Source organism: Rhinatrema bivittatum, chromosome 8 (assembly GCF_901001135.1).
Source record: "Rhinatrema bivittatum chromosome 8, aRhiBiv1.1, whole genome shotgun sequence".
Lineage (NCBI taxonomy): Eukaryota > Metazoa > Chordata > Amphibia > Gymnophiona > Rhinatrematidae > Rhinatrema > Rhinatrema bivittatum.
Genome location: NC_042622.1, coordinates 206760817 through 206785683, shown reverse-complemented (window position 1 = coordinate 206785683; position 24867 = coordinate 206760817). Strand labels below are relative to the sequence as shown.

Below are 24867 nucleotides of genomic sequence, written 5' to 3'. Positions count from 1 at the left end.
GTCGCAACGACATTGGCGCTACCCATATTACCTTGCCAGGGATGAGAAGTTCAAGGACTTTCTCCTACTTAAGTGGAAAGATTATGTGGCCAATAACCATGTTCACGAAACTCAACCCATTTTATTTTGGAATACCGCTAAAGCGGTTTTACGCGGCGAAATCATATCTTATACTGCCCAGCGGCGTAGGGTCCTGGACCGCCGCATTTTGGACCTGAGTGTACGGGCACGACGGGCCAGGGTTACTTGGATCCGTTCCCATTCGACCGCAGACAAGGCTATATATTTGTCTAGCCAACACGCTCTCAATGCTCTGCTACATCAACGTGCGAAGAAAAGTTACCTATATTATCAATACAAATTATATCAATACAGTAATAAGGCAGGAAAACTGATGTCTAATCTCATAAAATCCGCCAGGCGCAGCCGCTATATTCCGGCACTCTGCACCTCCTCTGGAGGGGTGGTTCGGGATACCCCCACTATTTTAAAGTGTTTTCGGGATTTTTACTCCTCGCTGTACTCCTCTGAGGGAGGGGACCCGGGTGACTGTCAGAGGTTTTGTGAGGGCCTGTCCTTACCACAGCTGACCCTTGAGCAGAAGGAGAGGCTTAACGCTCCTATTTCTCAGACGGAGGTTTCCGCGGCCATCCACAGTTCTAAGTCTTTCAAGGCCCCGGGCCCCGATGGGTTCTCAGCGGAATTTTTCAAGTTTTTAAGGGAGTCTGTGTCCCAGCCTTTAGCCCTGGCCTTTACAGAGTTGGTGGGTCGGGGTTTTTTTCCCGCCCATGATAACTTGGCTCATATTATCCTGATACCCAAGCCTGGGGGGGACCCCTTACAGACAGCATCGTATCGCCCCATATCCTTGTTAAATTATGACCACAAATTACTGGCTAAGATTTTGGCCGAGAGATTGGCTACATGCATGTCTTCCTTAGTTGGGGAACATCAGGCGGGCTTTGTACGCCAAAGATATGCCTTGTCTAACATCCGTAAGATCCTTGCGGCTATGACTCTGAGCCAACGACTGTCCTGCCCATACCTTGCTATCAGCTTTGATGCTGAAAAAGCATTTGACAGGGTGGAATGGAGGTATTTGTTTTATGTTTTGCAGCACATGGGTTTTGAGGGCTTCTTTTTGCAGGCTATTCAGCTTTTATACACAGCCCCTCGAGCACGCATCGTGGCTAATGGCTCGCAATCGGAGGAGTTTGGGGTTGAGCGGGGGACCAGGCAGGGATGCCCGCTTTCTCCTCTTCTCTTCCTGCTGCAATTGGAGCCCCTGCTCCATAAGATAGCTGCCACCCGGGAGGTACAGGGTCTTTATATGGAGTCTGGGATTTTTAAGTATGTGGCCTTTGCAGACGATTTACTTATTTTCCTTACCCATCCCCGCACTTCCCTGCCGCCACTCTTACAACTGTTGGGGACCTTCGGGACCTTTTCCGGGTTTCGGCTTAATGCGGCCAAATCCTTTGCATTGGCCTATCCCCCCACCTTGAGAGACACTTGGGGGGCTGGGTTTCCGCTTCAATGGGCTGGAGACACTATTCGGTATCTGGGGGTGTACCTTCCCTCGAACCCAGACTTAGTTTACCAAGCTAATGTGCCTCGCCTCCTTCGTCTTACCCAAACTACGCTTACCGCGTGGAGGTCTCTTCCCCTTTCATTAACGGGACGAGTTGCCTTGTTTAAAATGGTACTGCTCCCCAAGTGGCTTTACTTACTGCAGAACTTGCCGCTCCTTTTACATAAACGAGATATTGCCCGTATAGAGGGAGTCCTGAACCGTTTTCTGTGGAGGGGTGGCCGGGCTAGGCTTCCCCTCCGGTGGCTACAAAACGACTGGGGGGGTGGTGGGCTGGGGGTGCCTGACCTCGCTCACTATAACCTTGCCTGTAACATGCGGCTTCTGCGCAATTGGTTGCAGGGCTCCTCCCATTATACTCCCCTGTCCTTGGATCGGACCATGCTATATCCACTGACCCCTGCTTATGTGTTGCAGGCCAGAGCGTGTTGTCTCCCTTCTGATATAAAGCATTTGGCGATCGCACGGCCGATCCGACAATCTTGGAGCCGTCTTACTCGGCTTTTGCAGATTCCCAACATTTGTGCTTATTTCATGCCCTTTAGGGGCAATGTTGAGTTTCAGCCGGGTTCCCAGTCTACCATGTTCCGGATGTGGGAGGCCAGGGGGGTGACCTATTTGGGCCACTTATGGACACCAGAAGGGGCGTTAATGCAGTTTCAGGAGTTTCAAGGTCTTTATGACTTGGGCACCTCCCATGTGTTTCCCTTTTTACAAGCTCATCACTATCTTAAGTCCTTACCTCCGGCTACCAGGGACTTAGCCACTTATAAGTCTCTCGATGATATATTCCATTTTGGGGCGACAGCTACACCCTCCTTGTCCCGCTACTATAGGGCCCTTCAGAAGCGGGCTCAGGTAGATGTCTGCTCTACCCTGGTTGCTCGCTGGCATGCTGATGGAGTGTTTCAACTAACTGGTTTTATTTTACGTGTTTGTTTTCGGCGCATAGCCAGGATCTCTACCAACATGTATTTTAGGGAGATGCAATACAAGTTTTTAACCCGGGCTTATATATCTCCCCAGAGAGCCCATCAACTGACCGTGGCTGCCACACCGTTTTGTGTCCGTTGTCACGGAGTGGTGGGCAATTTGTCTCATGGTTTTTGGACGTGCCCCGGGATCCGAGAGTTCTGGCGCCGGATTGCGGACTATTTAGCAGATCTGATAGATGTGGCATTGCCTATATCCCCCTTGTGGTTTTTATTTGGTTGCGTCTCGCCTATTAGGGTTAAAGATCCTGGCTATCGCATGTTGATACAAAAGGCGAGCTTGGTGGGAAAGAAGACAATTTTACTGACGTGGCGATCTCCGGCAGCTCCCTCTTTTTGGACGTGGAGAAATCAACTGCATGCTCTGATGACCATGGAGGGTTTGGAGGCCCGTGGCTCCCCTGGCCGTCGACGTCGCTTTGCCAGTGTTTGGGGTCCATATCTTCAACGATTGTCACCCCGAGCCAGGAGCATGGTACTGAATGACTGATCAATCCCCTGTTATGGACTATACAATTGTGGCCTCCTTATACGACTTTCCATTACTATTATTGTTACTGTATTGCCCTCGGGGGGAGGGGGGTGGGAGTTCTGGACAGGGGGGGGGAAACGGTTTGTATTATGTTGGGTTTTGTTTGCGGAGGGAGATCTGAGTCTACTCTCTCCTGTATAGTATTGTTTTCTTTATAAAACCCAATAAAAACGTTTAAACATAAAAGATACGTGCAACATTGTTAAGACAAAGAATTATGAGAATTGTCTTGTCTTTTTGAACATACCAACTTGGGGCTGCAACACACAAGTTTATATGGACATTTATTTCCAAGAATTTATGATGTGAGCTAGTAAGCAAGTGAAGAATACTTTCTTGTTGAAACATATATAGAGAAATTGATCAGAGGTTATTATACCGTTTTGCGCTAGAAGCAAGTAAGCAGAATTAAGTTTTGCTATTAAAATAGATACAGCGCAGATCAGCTTAACTTCATTGGAAGCAGTGCTCTGACATCATATGAACAGTTTCACCAAACATGAGAATTTGATATCAACTCAGAATGAATTTTAAGAAAAAGTGAAACTATTTTTATAAAAATTAAAAAAAGAGAGACACATAGAAATCTGTGATTGAACCTACTGGTTAAAAACCTGTGCAAAATTCACTAGGTTTACCAGTTCTGAGGTTTCTGTCTCTATACTAAATATTTTTCCATATTCATGACCATTAATTTAATAAAGATTGGTTTTTAAATAATATTATTGTCTGTATAACCTGTGACTATTTCACAGTTAGTACATTTTTGATATCATATTGGAAACTAGCTGGTCCCATTCTTTTGTCATCATATACCTGAATAACCTTCCCAAACTTAAACACTCACCTGCTGCTTATGAGAAGGCACATGCCTGAAAAGAGTTTGGGGCTGCAGAGCAGGAGTGTGCCTGAAAGATCAGTTGTATGCTTTTATTACTGGGAGAGTTTCTAGCATGCTTTCCAACTTGCAAGAAACAGATCTTAATTTGTCAATATAGGCTATGAAAAATATGAAAGCAAAATCAAAGTTTGTATATTTGGCAAACATAAACCAACATGGGAAGCGTTTGACCAATCTCTTATCCTAGCTCACCTGTTAAGAATCTTGTCCTTACTACACAAAAACTTACTCTATGCAGTTTACACAAAAGGACAATGCAATGACATGCACAGACTGCACAGGATTACTTTCTTGTGCAATAAAATAAGTTTTACTTAGCGCTTATTGACTTGTGGATGCTGGTAGCCAAACTGAGATTATCTACAGCAGCTCATTGTTTTTCTTCTACTTCATTCCCTCTCACCTGCACTAGTTGATCTGCTTGGGTAACAAGGTTTCATTCAGAAGGGGGAGTCCTCCTGGAGCTCAAATATGTCACTTCTGTGACATGACCAAATTCCATTGGCCCCATCAGACAGGGGTCTAAAACCAGTGTCTCCTGGGCCTCAGTGAGCAATGCTACAGCTGAGCCATGAAACCAACCTGGCATCTCAGATTTTTAATGTAAATTGCCTTTATTAAAAATGTGAGAAAAATATTGGAATTTTTCCGTTCATTTTAATATACTCACTGTATTAAGGGGGTTTGTGGGTGGGATGGGGTTCTGATACCTTATTTGCATCTCGTAGGCACTGTTTAATTCTGCCCTGTGTGTGTCTTGCCTCTGAATTATAAATAAAAAGTTTAAAAAAAAAAATCTGAGCTAGCAGTGAGAATGGAAATGTCGGTCATAGCTAGCATGGGGATTTCTCACAAGCAATAGAATCCTAGGAAATATATAGTATAATCTTGGATGATAAGGCCCTGGATTAGCATACCATCAGAATTAATTGAGGTAACTTTTGTTAATGATGATTAAAAATACATTTGACATATTCTAACCTGCAAGGAAATTAACAGTTAAAGAACTTAATGAATACTTGGAGGTTTAAAATAATAATAGCTGTTTAAATACTACATATGTTTAAAAAATGTTTTAAACGTTTGGGAAAATTTGTAAATTTCAACAATTGTTTACCCCTATTTATTTTACTGTTCCCTACTTGAACATTACTACAGGCCGAATGCTGAGTTGTTTAAAATGTGAGAGAATGTTCTTTGCTAGACATAACATTTCTTTACAAAATGAGAGGTACTGACATGATTTGCTGACTTTTTTTTCATATATGTTTATAATGAGGATAGATATAGCTATTATGGATATTCATTCAAGTTTGATTTCCACTCTCATTGTAGACTTGGAAATGTGGTTCTTGTATCCTGAGGTCCTGGGACTTGCAGGTTGTACTTCTGTGAACTGGCAAGCAGAAGTGGGCAGCCCTGCGAGAGCGGCAGTTGGGAGCCCCGTTGGCTCAGTGTTATGTAATGATTTCCTCCCTGATTCAGCTGAACCTATTACAAGACACCAGTAGACACCAAAATTTCTGTTTTAAACCTCAAACTTTGAGTATTGAGAAAATCAGGAAAATGACTTAAAAAAAAAAAAAAAGCCAGAGTAAATATGCTAATAACCTGAAGGGCTTAAAAAATGTGAGGTTTCTAGTGTATCCTCTGCAGAGGTTACCCACAGTGACTCACTAGCTATAATTCTCAATTCCATCTTAAAAGGCTATCCTGACAAACATATATATCTACTGGAGGACATCTAGAACTAGACTGAAAACTACTCCCCCAGGAGGAATCGGGCCTATCCTTGAGCTAATCTTCAATTACCTCGAAGAATCTTTCCTATCTCAGAATACAGATGCAAGCAGCCCCCAGAATAAATCACTCCTATACTAAATTAGCTTAGCTGTAAGATTTCAAGTGGGAATATGGCCTAGAGGGGGAGTCTCATATCCCAAAGCTCAAAAATTAGTGACACAGTGTAGATGCCTAGAATAACCTACTTGCAGAGGTAGTTGAAATCTATATTTATGAGTATGTGAGATAGTTATAAAGGTCAGTGCTAACACAGGGTTCAGAGATTGGATAAAAGACAAGACATGTTAAGGGTGCTAGGTGCTGATTTAAGGGAATTTGTTGTTGGTTCAGACCAACAACACCTGAGTTGGGTAAGGAGCTCTATCGTGCAGGCAGTCAAACTTGAAAGCTGGAAGATGTCTTTAGCTAAAGCAATGCAGCCTGGAAAAACTGGACAGATCAGGTAGGCCAATTTGATCCATCTGCTATGGCAATGGGAATCTCTCGTGTCCTAGGGCTCAGATACAGTGACTCTTGAAGCATTTTTCCTTTCTTTAAGAGTGAAGAGGGTCATGCAGCTTACATCATTATTACTCCAATAAAAGGTATTGCAACCCACAATGATTTCAGTTTTCGCCAGGACCTTTATGGCTATTTGAACTCTGCACATCAAAAATAAAGTGCAGCCAATGATTTTATTGAAAATCATTTGCGAATGTGATCACCCTATCTGTGGATACAGTGGAAGAAGGCAAAGAAGTACAGTTTAGATAATGTAAGTGTCATAAAAACTGGCAATCTGTAAATAGCACTTTTATGGTGATTTACATTTATTATGTAGGGCATGATATTAGTTAAGATGATCAATGCATTAGGATAACACAGTGCAACTCTTTGCTAAGGAAACTGTAAGGAATTTTGTGGAAAAAGGCCCTGAAAAGCTGTAGTGGAAAGTGAATTGATTTTAGTGTTATAGGGTAAAGAATTCAATGCGTAGAAGGAAACTTTCACTCGGTTTACAGCAATGGAAGACCAATGGCAATATTCCTGCAATACAAAGATGTGTGCAGGGTCTTTTCTGGGTAGGTTACCATATAGCAATCACACTTTTCTACACATATGTGTAACCTCGCTCAAAATCACCAGCATTAGCTCATTTACCTTTTATCATGCTAAAAAAAAGCAGGTACAGCAGATAAACTTGCTCCCTTAATTGCAGGAGTTTCCAGGCTCTCTCATTGCATCCAAAAAAAACCATTTTAATCCAGTGCATGTGAGAATGTGTCCAAGCATGATGGAAGAATGATGCTGGTAAGGCTATGTGCTAGTGCCAGGACTGGGTTCTGGAACTGATTCTATGAGTCAGAGAATGGGTAACAGTGAGACTTCTTTATTAAGTATGACAGTTGTTAGTTGTCTTACTGGCTAACCAGACTTTTCTACAAATAGCTTCTTGCATGAGAAGGGGACTGGCTGTTTTAAAAGAAGGAACTGTTAAGCAGGATGCTCACATATTTAGAAAGTAATTCCGTTACATAGTTGACATAAGCATATCACAATCTAACATTTAGGGTCAGATGCACTACGAGTTTTCTCCCATTTTGTGACTATGTGGAAAATAATTATTGCACATAGCCCTGGGACAGTTATCTATATGATGAGGATCCTGAAAAAGCATCATGCCTTGAAAAGCTTTAATTAATTATGTTCTGTAAGTTAAACAGTTCTTATCTGGTCTTAAGGCAATCAATTATTGATCAAATATTTATTTATTTTATTTGAATGTTTTTACATACTGAAGTTTGGTGTCATCCTTCACTCTGGTTTACAATTGTAACAACGATTTACATTAAAACATCAGGGAAACTAATTAACATTGGTTAACAATGGAAGCATTAGAAATGTTAGTAACATTGAATGACATTAGAAACATTGAGTGACATTGATAAACAATGGGTAGCATTGCGTAGCCATTTGGGTTGATTGATGAATAAATATCTACAGTATTAATTAGTATCTACAGTATTAATTACAGTATTAAGTATCTACAGTATCAATTCTAATCTCAAGAAATCTGAATACTTAGTACCACTGACCTTCAGACACACATACAGCTTCATTGCCAAAGTGGCTAAGGTTGCCTTATTTGGAACTAACACCTTAGATTAACCATTTTTTTGCATAAAGAAGCCATTCCTCTTAAGCTTCAATCTCTTCTAATTCCAATGGGTGACACACTCCCTCCCCCCCCCCCTTCCTAGTTCTATGCTGAGGTGAAAAGGTTCCTTACCAGTTACTATTAAGGCCCTCAGACATAACCATATGAGGTGAGCAGAATTCCCCATCTATTTTTTCCATGGAGAACAGCTTCACCTGCACAACTTTCCCTCGTACTACAAAGCCTTGTGTCCAGTAGGCCCATTAGCTCAGCAGCAATGCCATGCACTGCTCTCCAGAGAGAAATGGGTTCCATTCCCGGCTCAGGTTTTCTGGTCCTTGGGTCTCCTCCTTCTCTCTCTCTGTCTCACACACACACAATTGCTGTTTGTTTCTTTACCTTTGTTTCCTATAGAAAAACAGTTCAGTACAGTTGTAATCTCAGGGAGGTCAGAACACATTGTGATATCAACAAGCTGCTTGGCCCTCCCTTAGTGCCTATATGTCCCTGATTATATAGTTTGAAACAGAGCAACGTATGTACATCATCTTTCACTAAAGAAGAAAAGCAGAGACTTTAGTCTCAGGGAATTCAGAGAACGCTGTAATGTCAACAAGGGTTTTTAAAGCTATCCTGCCATGGGTTCACAGTGAGTATTTGAAAGCTGCCCTGCTATTGGCCAGTAGTCATAATAATATAGTAAATGATGACAAGATGTAGATCAAAATGGCCCATCCAGTTGAGATTCATCCTTTCTAGATAGTTATGCATGTAAAATTCCAAAATGAAGCCTAATATCAGTAATCCCCCCCCCCCCTTTGGGTCAAGCCTCCTTTCACATCTGTCCCAAGTATGGCCATGTCCATTATGGGCAATATACTGTTGGTGTCCATGCTTTCTTTGAGCTTGATGGAGTCATAAACAACCTGCTGTTTTTTGGGTTGCAAATGCCAATCTGTGCAGGTTAGCCCATTACCAAAATACTTCATTTCCATCCACTTGTCACTGTGGATTCCTTGTGCTCATGCCTCACTTTTTTTTTTAACTCCGCTACCTTTTTTGTCTCCATCTTCTCGTGGTTGTAGCCATATGAGAACTTCTGTAGCAAAGAAGGAAAGCTGGCACCTTGAAATATTCACGCATCCTTAGCAGGTCCTATGCTATGGAACTCCATGCCCGTCGAGATCCGCTTACAAAGAGACATCAAAATCCGCTTACAAAGAGGCATCAAAACCTTCAGAAAACATTTAAAAACATGGTTATTTAAACAGGCATACAACAAAGAGAAAGGAGAGTAGAACACTGGGAAAAAGAAAAGCGATTGGCAGCACACCCTAACACACTACCCAAATCCAACACGGGTACATATTCTATTTTAATCTTTAATCTCAAATTTCTAGAATAAGATGACATAGATTCTCTTTTATTCCCGCTCAAAATAAACGGACATAACATAACACATCCAATTATGAGTTTTTATAACTACTTTGTTACCGTAAAGTCTTGGCACATGTATAGTGATAGAATTCATTATCTGTTCCAATATTAATATTTGTGCCTTATTGTAAACTGTTATGATGGTACCTAACTTAGTGACGGTATAGAAAAGTTTTTAAATAAATACATCTTATTTTAAAGAAAGATCAGGAAAGTTAAAAACAGAATTTAAGTGGTCTTTTAGAAAATGCTGGATAGATATTAGTATCTACTGCCTCTATTCAACTCATCTATAACTAGCAGGGCCAGCACTTCTATTAGGCAGTCACATCGAGTGCTAACCTGTTGGGGGACCACAAAATCACCAGTGCGGCCAAAGAAGAGAATAGAGAGATCCAGCAGGGACAAGGTGGAGACCTTCCTGTCAGTGACCAAAGAAAAGAAGGGAGAGGCCCTGCAAGAGCACTAGCAGTGGTCGAAGAAAAGAGAAGGAGGCCCAGCCTGTGTGAGAGGGAAGGTATAAAAGAGAAAGAGTGTGTGTATATATGAGAGAGGGGAAAGTTTGTGTGCTCCCACTCCCATTGCCCACTAAACCACGACACTCTGAGTCACTGGAAATCAAATGTTTCAAGATATGGAGAAAAGGGGATTTTTTTTAATCCTTAATTTTAATTATTGGTAGTTATTTTATGTGTCTGTTTTTAAATATTTTATTGGTGTTTGGGAAATTTTGAAAAACAATGATTTGAGTTTTTAATTAATAAATGCTCTATTTGTCAGCAGTTTGGAAATATGCATTCTTTTTATTAGTATTGTTTTAGTATTATGATTGTTTTATATTTCTTATGTTATTTGATGTTTTGTTTCATGATTTATGAGGCATCCTGGCTTATTCTGTTTTTCTAATAGGAGGTGGTATTGATGTTAGCAAATATTATACTAGGCTTTCAATGTTGACTTTTCATAGGTAGGGTTGTTACTGTTTATGTGTTGGCAGTTAGTGCTGTTTGGATATGGGAGGTTTACTATATTGCAATTGTAATTCACGTTATTCATGGCTTTCTGAAGACCTAGCCCACATCCAAAATGCATTGCAGTAGGTCTAAAACCATATGGATTCCAAATCTCTTTATTGCTTTTTTTTTTTTAAGGATTTTCTGGTTGGCACCATAGCAGTGCATGTAAATATAATACACATGTTGTGATATTTTTACCTCAGAAGGCTTTGAATGTTCTTTTTTTTTTCATGTAAAATCTATTATAAATACATAATTTTTAATTGTGAGTGGAGAGTGCCATGAAAGAGAGAGGGTGAGGAGGACTAATACCCTTGCACTGGCCCTGATAATTAGTCAAAGGCTAATTGGACTGCTTTTCTTTCATAACATTCATCGCTTCCTTTCTGTTTACAATCGAGTACCTGCACCTTGCCCTGAATCATCCCTTTTGTTACTTCTCCTTGGTCTCCTCATCTCTCACCTCACCTCCCACCAGAATGAAATGGCAATAATCATCTTTATGGCAAATATGTCTACCCAATCCCTCTCCCCCAATAACATTCTTCCATTCACTTTGTCCTCTTCTGCATCAAATTCAGGCTTTCAAAGTCTTGCATGTACAGTATCTGGCCTTCTGTTTGCAGCACAATATCGACTTTTTCTCAGCCCTCACTTTTTTTTTTTTTTTTATATTTATCATTTTCAATACACACCATCATAACAATATAAGTGTAATCACAAAAACAAATCGTGACCATAGAGAAAATTTAGCTAACATATCATACTAGTCAGAATTATCTTGTTTTCCATAGCACAAGAAATTCAATCAGCTCAATACTTTTCACTTATATATTCAAAGTAATATAGTGATATCACAATTAAAGATGAGAAAGGCATTTAGGTTAATACAGGGAGTCTAATCCATGAAAAAAAGAAAAAAAAAGAAAGCAATAACATAGATTATTCCTGCATTATTCTCTAGTTTTTAATTAGATAATGGGGATGAAGTGACTAATTTCCTTTGCTCAATAAAACTTTTCAAATGTTCTGAAATGAGAAAAACAAATGTCTCCTGATTCTTTTTTAACAAACATCTGCATGGGAACCTTAGTGTAAATGAATACCCTAAGGATACAACCTCTTGGCGGAGAGCTAAAAACTCTTTTCTCCGCATTTGGGTCGTTAAAGCAAGATCTGGGAAAATCTTAACATTTTTATCATATAGTGTGACTGGGTACTTAGAGAAATATTTCTTCATAACCTTATTCAGGTCTAAGTAATTTATAAACGTAACTATTAGAGTTCCCCTATCAATCACTTGATTAGAATTTTCTAGAAACTCTGTAAGATTTCCCTGGAAAGGTAAATCAGGTGTATTTAAATTAGAAATTCTTTTTGGCAGGAAGTAACAAACATTTATATTAGGTAAATCATTTTCCAAATAACCCAACACTTCTTTAAGAAATTTGAAGAAAGTTCCCAAAGGTACTTCCCCCACAATTCTAGGAAAATTTAGGAGACGCAAATTTAAACGTTTTGAATTGTTCTCAAAGTTTTCTATTCGCCTTGCTAGTAGAGCTCTATCTTTCACCACCGCGGCATGGAACTCTGTGTTCTTTTTCTCTGTCTCTTCCAAGGCTTTGATCCTCTCCTCCGATTTCTTGATAGATTTGTTAAGTAAATGAATTTCCTGTTGACTTTTCCCACTATTTCTATCCATTTTTCTCTCAAGTCTCTTAATATTTGTCGACATTTCAGCCATTAAATCCCACATTAGTTCTAATGTGACCACGGCAGGTCGGGTTGCAATGTCCAGGGACTCACCACCATCAGACGGGTCTATTCCCCCGGTCGCACCGTCGATCCGATCCAGATCCAACTCCTCCTCCTCTGGCTCCAGTCTCAGTGCCGCCGCGGTTAGATTCTCCTCCACGTCTGCTCGGGTCAAAGACTCTGACCCGGTAGGAGTTACCTCCTCTGTAGCGCTTCCTGGGCATTGTTCTCCCGCCCTCTGCGCCGGAGGTGGTCTTCGGTCTGGGCTCAGTGACGCCTCCTCTACTTGGTTGGACTGTCCTCTCAAAACGCCCGGCTGGCTAGGATCCTTGGCTCCCGGGTATAATGCAGGGGAGAGCATAAACCGCGTGATCTCTTGCTGTATCGGAGATTGAAGGGGTAGTGAGGGAAAAATCCTCACCTTCCCCTTTCGCTTCGGTGGCATAATCTCGCAGAAAATCAGAAAAACGAACAGCTTAAAAGAGACCAGCGTCCACGCCTCCGTCTATGCCGCCATCTTGCCTCATCTTTCCGCCTTGCAACGATTTTTTCTCAGCCCTCACTTTTAATAATACTCCATGCCACACCATGCTCCTTGGCTACCTTTAACCACCTTAGTTTCCTTTCTAGCTTTAGAACTTTCTTCTCCTTGAAGTACACTGAGACCCCTTCTGACATATTACACCCAAATTATCCAGGAACATTTAGAGAGGTTATATTCAAGCCATTAAACAATGTCGTTGGTTCTCAGCACTATGAAAGCAGAATCTGCCATAAGGTGTATGCAGTTCTGAGACTAAAATGTGCAGTTCTATGGATGGTTTATAATTTAAAATATGCCCACATAGTAAATGAAAGCAGATGAAGATCAAAAGGATCCATCCCATCTGCCCAGCAAGGTGTTTAGGGTTGTGAATGCCGCTTTGTGCAGATCTCCCCCAGTCACTTCTGTTTAGGGATGTATCTGGGGCTCTGCGGGGGCTATCCCAGTGCTTCATTATCATTGTTTTGCTACTATGGATCCTCTGCGTTTATCTCACTCCTTTTTGAAGTCCATTTTTGCCTCCATCACCTCCACCACCCTTTCCATGAAAACATATTTCATAATGTTGTTTGGGTCTATCCCCCCTCCCCCTATGCTTCATGTCATGGTCCCTAGTTCTTACAGCTTCCTTTCCATTGGGAAATGTTTGCTGCTTATGCATTATTAATACATTTAAATGTCTATGATATCCCCGCTGTCTCTCCTCTCCTCCCAAGTATGCATATTTAAGTCCAATGTTCCCTCTAATTTTTGAAAGACTACATGCAAACAAATTTTCTTTTGTGCAACTTTTTTAAGCTGAGTAAAAATTTGTGCGTTACGAGCCAGTATGTTGTAAATATGAGGATTTCTTGTCCACACTGTTTTTCTGTGCACACAAGGTTTATGACCTGTGTGCATGCACACATGAACAGCTTGGAGAGAACAGCATTTAAGTCCTCAAGTATCATTTCATATGGCTTTTTGTGCAGACCCCATAACATTTTGGTTGCCTTTCTCTGGAAAGTCTCTATCCTTTCTAAGATATGGCCTCCAGAACTGAATGCAGTATTCTAAGTAAGGATTCTCCAACGACCTGCAACGGGGTATTATAGCCTTTTTTTTCTGATGGTTATGTCTCTTTGCAGCCCTCTGGCTCTAGGCAACAACTTATTACACTGTTTTGCCACCTTGTTATCATCAGGCACTGTCATTCCGAGGTCCTTTTCCTGGTCGATGCATGTCAGCCTCCTACCTACCACCATGTACAACTCTTTTGGATTTCTGCACCTCAAAATGCATGAATCTGCATCTTTTAGTTTTTACATTTAATCTTAACTGCCAAGCATTTAACCGCTCCTCAAGCTTTCATAGATCATTTCTCATTCTGTCAATTCCCTCAGGGTGTCCATTCTGTTGCAGATCCTAGTGTCGTTTGCAAAAAGACAAACCTTTCCTTCTAACCCCTATGCAATATTGCTCACAAAGATATTGATCAGATCTGGCCCTACGACTGATCCCTGAGGCACTCCACTAATTACCTTTCTCTCCTTAGAATGAATTCTATTTACCACTGTCCTCTGTCACCTATTACTCAACCAATTTGTAATCCAGTTCACCGCCTTGGGACTCCCTCCCAGGCTGCTTCTAGGAGGGGCAGTATCAAAAGCTTTATTGAAATCCAAGTAAACCACATCCCACGCAAGACCTTGATTTAATTTTCTACTCACCCAATCAAAAAAATCAGTCAGGTTTGTTTAACCCTGCAATCCACTAGATAGTTCATTCTCCTTTCCTTTAGCAGTCTCCATTAATTTTCCCACCATGAAGGTACCTAGCCTATAGTTTCCAGCCTTCTCTCTACTACCGCTTTTGTAAAGAGGGACTATATGAGGTCTTGAATGAGTGGATGTGAGTCGGTTATTTACACTTTTGAATAATAGAAGGACTAGGGGGGACATTATTTTTCATTCAATGCACAATAAAGCTCTGGAATTTGTTGCCAGAGGATGTGGTTAGTGCAGTTAGTGTAGCCGGGTTCAAAAAAGGTTTGGTTAAGTTCTTGGAGGAGAAGTCCATTAACGGCTATTAATCAAGTTTACTTAGGGAATAGCCACTGCTATTAATTGCATCAGTAGCATGGGATCTTCTTAGTGTTTGGGTACTTGCCAGGTTCTTGTGGCCTGGTTTGGCCTCTGTTGGAAACTGGATGCTGGGCTTGATAGACCCTTGGTCTGACCCAGCATGGCAATTTCTTATGTTCTTATGTTCTTAGATCTATTGAACAGGTCCTTCAATGGAGCCACCAGAACATTTCTGAGCTTTCTTAGGATGTTTCTCATCCAGCCCCATGGCCTTGTCCGTTCTCAGTTTTGCTAGTTCCGTACAATCTCTTCTGTAAATGGTGTGGCATCTACCCTTCCCAACCACCAGCAGTCCTCCTTCAAGGTCATCTTCAGCGAACTCCGAACAGAAATGTTTGTTTAACATTTCTTCTTGTTCATTGTCCATGCCGTTGCTCCTTATCACCGTCCAGTCTTTCAAGTCCACCTCTGGCCTTCCTACTTTTTCTGGCATATCTAAAAATAAGATCTTGTCACCTCATTTTACCTCTTTAGCAATGTTTCCATGCTTGCGTTTGCTGTCCTGATTTCTTTGCTCACCTCTTTGGTCACTTCTCATAGAAGGAAATGTTACTTTTGCTGATTAGATATTGAAAACTGCTTTTCTAGTTAAGCTAGTAACATATAAAAGAAATAAACCTAGGTTTATTGATTTTTAAATGCTATCCCTGTTTTGCATGGGCAAGTTATTAACCATAATAGAAGTAAATTCCTGGGAATAGCAGACTGCCTTCAAATGTACATGTTCATTCATCTGAATTTTGGGGTATTCCCACCAAATATGAAAAAAGGTTCCAATTCCTCCACACTCTCGCCAGCAAGCCTCACATTCCAATAAATCAAAATTTTTTTTTAGCCTTTGGGGAGTGTAATACCAGTGGTACAAAATTTTGTAACTGGACTCCTGGCTGAGGACACAAATGGAGTTATTTTTTTTGCTAATCGAGAAAAAATGTACCCCCATTGTTCATCTGAGATGTTTTTTCCCATTTAGATTTGATCCTCTGCAGGGCATCACTCTTTCCAGATAACAATAATTTATAGATCTTTATTTATTTTATTTGCAATTTTTGTATACCGACATTCGTTAGGAAAACATCACATCGGTTTCCATGTAACATAAAGTGGCCAACTGGGCTTTACAATGAAACTGAATAGGCGAACTGGGTGGAGGGGAAGAGGGGGGAAAAATAAAGGTAATACTGTACAAATTGAAAAGTGAAATAAAATGGTTAGATATACGCAATGAAAACATTATATACAGGTGAATTATTTACAAAAATAATTAGGGAAGGGAGTTAGGAGGTGGGGAAGAGAGGTAGTATGCTTGGTGGGCGAGGGGAGGGGGGGGGATCGGTGGTGTGCTTGTGGGGCAGGGGATTTGGTGGGGGGAGAGGAGTGACAGGAGTGAAATAAGACCTCGGCCCTGATACAGGGCACTGGCCGATTGCTCAAATGCGGTCAATTTTCAACCACAGATTTTTTATTGTTGGGCATATCAAAAAGCCTTTTTTTTTTTTTTTTTTGTAAATACTGGAAAATAGAAAGAGCATCCTCTCCCCCAGAACCCTACAATTGATGTAAAGTCTTAATCTCCCCTTTATCAAAAATTTGGCCTACCATGTTAAATTCTAAGTTATTCCATTTAGAGAAATGCATTAAGTTAAAGTGATCAGGGAAATCTGGATTATCCCAGAAGGGTGATAGAGATGAAGAAAACACTAGTAGTCTCTAAAATTATATACCAAGAAGTTAAAATAGATCCAATGAAAGGGTGGAACCCTCATGTTCGTGCTGAAGCTTTGTTGGCTATCCAAGGAGACAATGACCTCCAACCCTGTGCTCTAGCCCAAGCTATTTCTATTGATACCCATTGTTTATCTAATGGATTCAAAGGCCATAACAAAATATTTTTTAACTGTATTGCTCTTTGATAAAATTTAAAACCTGGCAAATTAACACCCCCCCCCCCCCCCCTTGATTCTTTGGAACAAACAATATATTATGAGATACTGTTGACCTCGTTTCTTCGCTATACTTGAATAATAATAACCAATGCATAATTTTACATTGTTTTTATTTTCTTTTTCAAGCATTTCAGTGCGTGCAGTATTCACTGTCAGGTTTTCTGGATAAAGAAAGTTTCTTCCTTAGGTAATCTACTTCAAATGAAGTTGAAGTGCATCCTGTGGATACCACATGTAAGTCCATTACATTTCAGTTCTTCATTGTCTCTTTTAAATTTGTCTTGAGCTTAATGCATTTTCCTGGGACAGGAAGACATCCTCTTCTTAAAGCAAAAAGCCCATGTTTTTTCCATTTCATTCTTGGGATCTCAGGACCTTCACTGCCGTGGCTGGGCTAAGTGAGTTGGGAGCAGATATAAAATAGGGGAAAACTCCCTGGGTGCTTGTGATTGAAGGGTCATGGTGTGGTATCCCAACAGAGGTAAAGTTTTGATTGAGCTTGGAAGCCCAAAAGAGTAGGAGGAAATGACCGGGATTATGGGATCACTCATTCCAGTATTTAACCACCTTTATAGTTAAAAAGTACCTCCTAATATCTAACTTAATATCAGCCCATTACTTATCCATTTTCTCTGGGGAAAGGGCAAGAACAAGCAACCAGCCCCCCCTTTTTGCATTTGGATATTGCTACCAGGTTACTCATTGTTCTTCTCTAATAGCTAATCTACCCAGTGCCTTCACATTATCCTCCTAGATCAGATTATCTAGACCTCTTATCATTTTGGTATTTTCCTCCAAACCTTTTTTCAAGATCTCAACTTCCTTGTCCAAATATGGGTTCCAAGACCGGATGCAGTGCTCCACTGATGGCCTAAGCCAGGGGTGGCCAACTCCCATCCTTGAGAGTCACAAACGGGTCTGGTTTTCAGGATATCCAGAATATATGCATGCATGCACTGCCCCCATGGAATGCAAATACATCTCATGCATATTCATTGTGCACATCCTGAAAACCAGGCCTGTTTGTGGCTCTCGAGGACCAGAGTTGGCCGCCCCGGCCTAAGCAGAGTAGAAGTATTGCTTCACTTGTTTTACATGTTGATTTCCTGTTCAGACATCCCTGTACAGCTTTTTTTTTTTTTATTATCAGTACTATATTGTTGATTCATATTCAGTTTGTGGTCTGCTATAACCACCAGATCCTTTTTCGCAGTACTGCTGCCTAGCCATCTATTTCCTATGTTTTATTTATATGTTGGACTTTTCCTTGCTAAGTGTAATGCATTGCTTGGCGTTGTTGAATTTCCTCCTATTTATTTCAGCTTTCTCCATTTTATTGAGATCATTTTAAACTCCTATCCTGCCCTCCAATGGACTTGCATATCATCCACAGATGATATAAATCTTGTCTTTGTGCCATCATCCAAACTCTTATCAGCCTTTTCCTTGTCCAGTGTTCTCTGCTCCTGTGCCAGGCATCCTCCGTGACTCCGCCAGCATTGTCCTGCCATCACCTGCAGGCCATCCTAGAACTTTGAAGCTTTGGGGAACTCTGATGGCTTTCATCCTGCCTCCATTTCATTTCTTTTTAAATGCTTTGCAGCTGCTGTTAAAAAGGGCTTCCAAATGTTGATTTACCTACAGTGTGCCACTGATGGCTGCATTGTTTAAATCAGTATGTGTAAATTACAGTATCTTTCCTCAGCCTCTGCAGGAAATGTTTGAATTAACCACAGACATAATTGAGCTGTAAACAAATTTATTTAAACTGGATTTTAAAAAAAGTTCCGTTTCTGTATCTTAAAGTGAGAGAGACCCTAGTTCTGCAAGTGTTTGTGCAGGTGGGGAAGGGGGAGGAGTGATGAGGTTTTACAGGGGGAAGGGTCTCAAGGAGGCAAAAGGAAAAGAGGGAAGTGGGTGTGAGTGGTACCACTGGTCCAACCCAGCGCAGGAGTGACAACCGACTCCCACCAAAATCCTATAAAGGTCCAAGTCCCCAGTACAGTTCAGTAAGGTAGTCGAGGATGGCAGGTAAGGCTGTCTTATTGCTGAGGACTGTGGGCTGGGAAGGGAGGAAGCTGCTAAATGAGACCATGAAGAGAAAAAGTGAGAGCCTGATGAGGTCACGAGTCTCACTGAAACAGGAATGGTGAGGTCGATATTCAGAGGGCATGGCAGGCTAAGCTTTTGGAGTTAGCTAGGCAAAACCCAAGATCTGAATATTTTCTCACCCCTCCACCTAACCTGCTCAAAATGCACCTGGGTGAAGAAAGGCAGTGCTGGGGGCTGTTAACTGGGGCATGATTTCACTGGGTGCTGCCTGGACAAAGCTAGCTGTGTAAGTCTGCTCAGATAAATACATGTCCTAAGGTTATCCGCATGACGTTATCTGGGTATATTTGGCAGAACACTTACCCGGGTAAGTTCTGCTGAATATCCAGTTAACGTTACCTGGATATCTTTCCCGCTCACTGGCTTGCTCAGTGAGACTGCCTCAGATGGGGAGGAGTGAGGCAAACTGAAGGAAAGGGTGAAACTGTCACGGAGTTAAGATTGTGATGGGTGTAGTGAAGCCGAGTATGAGACAGGCTATGATGGTGACGTGAAACTGTCTTGGGATGTGATGCAGTGAGATGAAAGGCCCAACTGAGATTTAAAGGTGTGAGACTAACAGTGAAGGAGGGCCTCACACCAAATGTAATGCAGGATTATTCTAAAGGTGTTTGACTGCGATGTGAAGTTTTTTTTATGAAAATGCAAGAGATTCTGCATGTGGTTTACCAATGAGAATGTTCTGTTGAACGTTAGTGCTGTGGCTTCAGAAGTGCATAATGTTAGACTGATGGGCGATGCAGGAGGTCTCCTGTTGTTCCAGGCGATGTGACACAGACTGCATGAGGCAGGAATTTATGCTATAGATTATGTGATATAAAGTACAAGGGATTAATGTGGTGAATAGGTTGTGTGATGCACGATATTTTTATATGTAATCAACTAACACTCAAATCCCAAAAACCACAACCCTACTGCCCGACAATTTGCTAGGATGATGTTTATCTAACCTTGTTTCACGATGCTGTAAACTGTTCTGATGGCGAAACCGAATGACAGTATACAAAACACGTTAAATACATAAATAAATATAGGGTCTATTGTTATGCAATGGGTTGTGTGATATAGAGCTATTGTGATGTTATATGTTTGTGATGTAGGGGATATTATGGTATAAATTTTGATATGGGATATAGGGTTGTTATGATAGGTTATACAATGCAGGAGTTGTGCTATAGGTTGTGTGATACAGGAATTACTGATATGCTAGAGGTGTGCAGGAAGGAGTTCATGTGATGCTATAGGTTGTGTGATGTAGGAGTCCTTGTGATGCTATAGGTTGTGTGATGTAGGAGTCCTTGTGCTGCTATAGGTTGTGTGATGTAGGAGTCCTTGTGATGCTATAGGTTGTGTGATGTATATTGCAGGAGCTCTTGTGTTATAGCTTGAGGAACAGAGGATTTATTGTGATGCTATGAGTTGTGGGATGTGTGATGGAAGAGCTCTTGTGATGCTATACGTTGTGTGATGTATAATGCAGGAGCTCTTTATTATAGATTGTGGAATGCAGGAGTTATTGTGATGCAATAGGTGTGTGATATAGGCTGTGTGATGCAGAAGTTATTGTTATGCCACAGGTTGTATGATGTGTGGTACAGGCCCCTTGAGATGCTGTAGGTTAATATGCAGGAGTTATGCCATAGATTATCTGATGTGTGATACAGGGCTCTTGTGATGTTATAGATTGTGAGTTGCAGGAGTTGTGTGATGCAAGGCTTTGGTGATGCTATAAGTTGTGTGTTGCATGATGCAGGGGTTCTTATGATATTGTAGGTTATGTGATACAGGAATTATCGCGCTATATTTTATGTGATATGTGATGCAGGAGTTACTGTTATGCAATAGGTCGTGTGCTGTGTGATGCAGAGCTCTTGTGTCGTGATGCCATTATGTATGTTCACTTGTTCCTCGCTGAGATTTGTGGCTCAGCAGAATATTATGCATTTTGTAAATAAATAAATGTATTTTTATGCTATAGTTCGTGATGTGTGATGCAGGGGGTCTTGTGAAGGTATGCAAAGATACTTTTTTATGTTAGGATAACCAGGCATGGAACATGCTGGCTAGTTACACTGCTTATGCATTTTCATTGGACTTTTTATTTTAAAGAGAAGTGGATAATTCATGAGCAGATGTGGTGGTAGTGAGTGAGCATCTTGCTGCAGACCAGATAAAGGATCAGTCTAATGATCATAAGTATGTTTTCATTCTAAACATTCAAACTTTTTTTTTTTCCAGCGTGTTTAGCCCATACTGAGGGGATTTAGGTTCTGGAGTAAGCCAAATCTGAAAATGCCCCAGTGTGTTTTATTGTGACGCACAAATTCTGTCCATGTGGAAAATAGGGGGCAGGACATAAACTTTGACTCAGCTGCAGTATTACTGCCTGTAAGATTCACTAATCTGGATTCCTGGATGTCGAGGTCACAGACCTATTACTGAGTTTATCCACAAGTTATCTGGATAAATGAAGATATGCCCTGCTTAACGCTGCCTTTCTTGTTTTATGCGTTCCTCTTTATGCAGGGATGAGGACCGCTCCATCTCTCTTTGGGCTTCTGGTGATACTTGGCCAGCTGCAGACATCTGGATCTTCCTTTTATGGTACCATGTTCCTTTCTTGCCCCTCTTCTGAGTCCTGTCCTCCTTCAGGATAGTTTTGTTAGAGTGCACTTCTGTGTCCTTGGGGTGACTTTGCTTGCCGTCCCTCACCCTGTTTCTGTTGTCCTCCCTGGAATAGATGGCGTGGAGGAGTTGGAAACCCCCTTTATTCTGAACTGTGCTAAGGAAGCCAAGCACCTTGTGGATGTGGCCTATAAGCACACCAGGGAGAGGTGAGTGCAGACTCGAGGAGCGGAGCGCTCTGCATCTCAGTCAAACTGCACAGAGTATGGACGGTGCTCAATCCTGTCTCTCTTGCTCACTCCTTGACCGCACCTTCCTGTGCTCTGCACCTTGTCTGCTGCCTTTCTGCTTTCTTCTTCTCTCCTCCTTCTTTCATGAAGTAATACAATTGGGTAAGCTGAAGCCAAATCAAAAGTCTATGTTCAGCCGTCTTCGTCTGTGTCTCCAACAGCTCACTAGCAGCGCCAGGGGAAGGTGAAATGAAGCGCATTTTATTACAGTCAAATTTGTCTCTTTTTCAGAGAATTAGCTGTATATAGCTCTCAAAGTAGCATCTCTCTGAAGTAGTACCGAGAATCATCATTGTTGCATGTCTTTTTGTCCTTCAGGAGCTCATCTCCATTCCCTTAAGCATGTACAGAGATGTGTCCAAGAAAAGCACACACGGAGGCTTCAGCTGCAGCATAACCACTCTCTAGCTAAAATTGCCTTTACACTGGGTGCTTCCATGTTTTGTTAGATTTTTTTTAAGCAAATAGTTTCTCCTTAAGGACCTCGCGTGCATTTGTACAATTTTATCATGTCTTCTCCATCTCCTTTTTGTTAATTAGCCTTTCCTTATGGGGCAGACTTTCCATCCCTTCCATTAATTTACACGTCCTGCTTGAAAAGGTCCAGTTTGTTCATCTCCTTGAAAAGTGAGAGCCCAGAAATGCTCGACCACTTATGTACTGGGAACAGAACCTCTTAACCCTTGATTCAGCCATGCATTTAATATCATCGGCCAGCGCATGCCCAACCCTCATGGCTGCTGCCTGCCTTTGAGTATTCACAGAAAGGACAACGCATCTGATAGCTTTCATTATACCTGACAGGCGCTAACTTGTTTCTTTGAAGTTTAAAGGCAAAACTGAAGCAGGACACCGTGAGCCCCTCGGATATGATGTCATTCTTTAAGCAGCCCGTGGCTAAAAGCAGGAGCATCATACGGATGGCCGATTACATGGAGACCACCCTGCAGGTGCTGAAGGAAAAGGTGCAGCACATCTACAAGAGGCCCTTCAATGTGACAGGTAAGAGGGAGACACTGACTGAAAGGGAGAGAGAGATGGGCGAGAGTAAAAATATTAAACTGAGGAAAGAGAGACCCCTCAATGTCACAGGGGCGCAGAACGCTGTGAGAGAGGAAGAGAAGACCGATGATAGACAAGAGGATGGGAGAAAAAGAAGAGGCAAAAGGGAATGAGCGGTATAAGGCACAGGCTCATGGAAGGTGAGCAGGAGAACGAGACACAGAGATTGCACGTGAGGGTTAAGGCTTTGCATCAGGAAGGGGCAGACTGGATTGGCCTTGCAATCTTTATTTTCTGATTTTCTGTGAAGAGAGACAGGAAGAGTAAAAGACAAGCAGACTCCAAGAAGAAAGGGCTTCTTACTTTGCTATTAATGTAGTCTCAAAGTTTAGTTTAAAGATGTCATTAGTTTATCAGATTCAACTACAGGTAGGCCAAATAATTGCGATTATTGATTGTCGAGTTTCAGGATGAGAATCAATGACTGCAATTATCTCTTTCTCTTGGAAAGTCAGTCAGTAGAAAATGGTCATGTCAGAGGATGCTAGGGTCAATATGAATGAACATAAGAAATTGCCATACTGGGTCAGACCAAAAGTCCATCAAGCCCAGCATCCTGTTTCCAACAGTGGCCAAACCAGGCCACAAGAACCTGGCAATTATCCAAACACTAAGAAGATCCCATGCTACTGATGCAATTAATAGCAGTGGCTATTCCCTAAGTAAACTTGATTAATAGCCGTTAATGGACTTCTCCTCCAAGAACTTATTCAAACCTTTTTTGAACCCAGCTACACTAACTGCACTAACCACATCCTCTGGCAACAAATTCCAGAGTTTAATTGTGCATTGAGTGAAAGAATTTTCTCTGATTAGTTTTAAATGTGCCCCATGCTAACTTCATGGAGTGCCCCCTAGTCCTTCTATTATCCAAGAGTAAATAACTGATTCACATCTACCTGTTCTAGACCTCTCATGATTTTAAAGACCTCTATCATATCCTCCTCGGCCGTCTCTTCTCCAAGCTGAACAGCCCTAACCTCTTCAGCCTTTCCTCATAGGGAAGCTGTTCCATTCCCTTTATCTATACCTTCTCTATACCTTCTTCAGTGCAACTTACTCCTGGGGAAATTTGGGGACAAAAACTTAAAATTCTGCAAACTTTATATTGGTCAAAATAACACAATTTACATGACAGTCTTTAAGTAATTATATTTTAAATTAATACAGAAAAAAGTTATTACTTAGAGATGCAGAATTTCTCTAGAAATTCACTGTAAGAGTGTCCCTTCCACTCACTCTCCCTATTCCCCTGGCCACTTTGCCCCCTCAGGCCCCAACTCCTCCACCTGCCAGTATCTCTCCCCTCCACCTCTAGGCTCAACCCCGTCCACTCTATTGCCAGTCCCAGAGTTTCACCATTCTCAGTACTGCCCCTCACACAGGCTCCCTCTATCACTCCCTCTCTCACATACATGCTTCCTCTCTCTAGAACACATATATACACACACCCTCGTAAAGGCTCCCTCACTCTCACACACACACGCATCCCTTCATACAGGGTCCCTCTTTCTTGCATACATACCCACACAAGCTCTCTTTCTCTCTGACATACATCCTCACACAGGCTCCCTCTGTCCATCCCCTCTCACACACACATGCTCCCTCTCTCTAATATACATACACACACCCTCATACAGGCTCCCCTCACTCTCACACACACACATCCCTTCATACAGGGTCCCTCTCTCTTGCATACACACCCACACAAGCTCTCTTTCTCTCTCGCACATACATTCTCACACAGGCTCCCTCTGTCCCTCCCTCTCTCACACACATGCTCCCTCTCTCTAATATACATATACACACCCTCATACAGGCTACCCTCACTCTCTCGCGCACACATTCCTTCATACAGGATCCCTCTCTCTTGCATACACACCCACATAAGCTCCCTTTCTCTCACACACACATCCTCACACCGGCTACCTATGTCTCTCTCTCACACACCCCTTCACACAGGCTTTATCTCACACATACACAGGCTAGCACCCTCACATA

General features: G+C 41.7%; 1 protein-coding gene across 1 annotated transcript in view; it reads left to right on the top strand.

Annotated features, from left to right (window-relative positions):
* The first annotated feature begins 21382 nt into the window (after positions 1 to 21382).
* The window catches only part of LOC115097197 (myeloperoxidase-like), a 64843-nt gene continuing 61358 nt past the window's right edge, over positions 21383 to 24867 (top strand). The window contains exons 1-3 of the mRNA XM_029612793.1: positions 21383 to 21493; positions 21630 to 21723; positions 22631 to 22806. Coding sequence (XP_029468653.1) covers positions 21418 to 21493; positions 21630 to 21723; positions 22631 to 22806 — 346 coding nt within the window. The 5' untranslated portion in view covers positions 21383 to 21417. The remainder of the gene's footprint in view (positions 21494 to 21629; positions 21724 to 22630; positions 22807 to 24867) is intronic.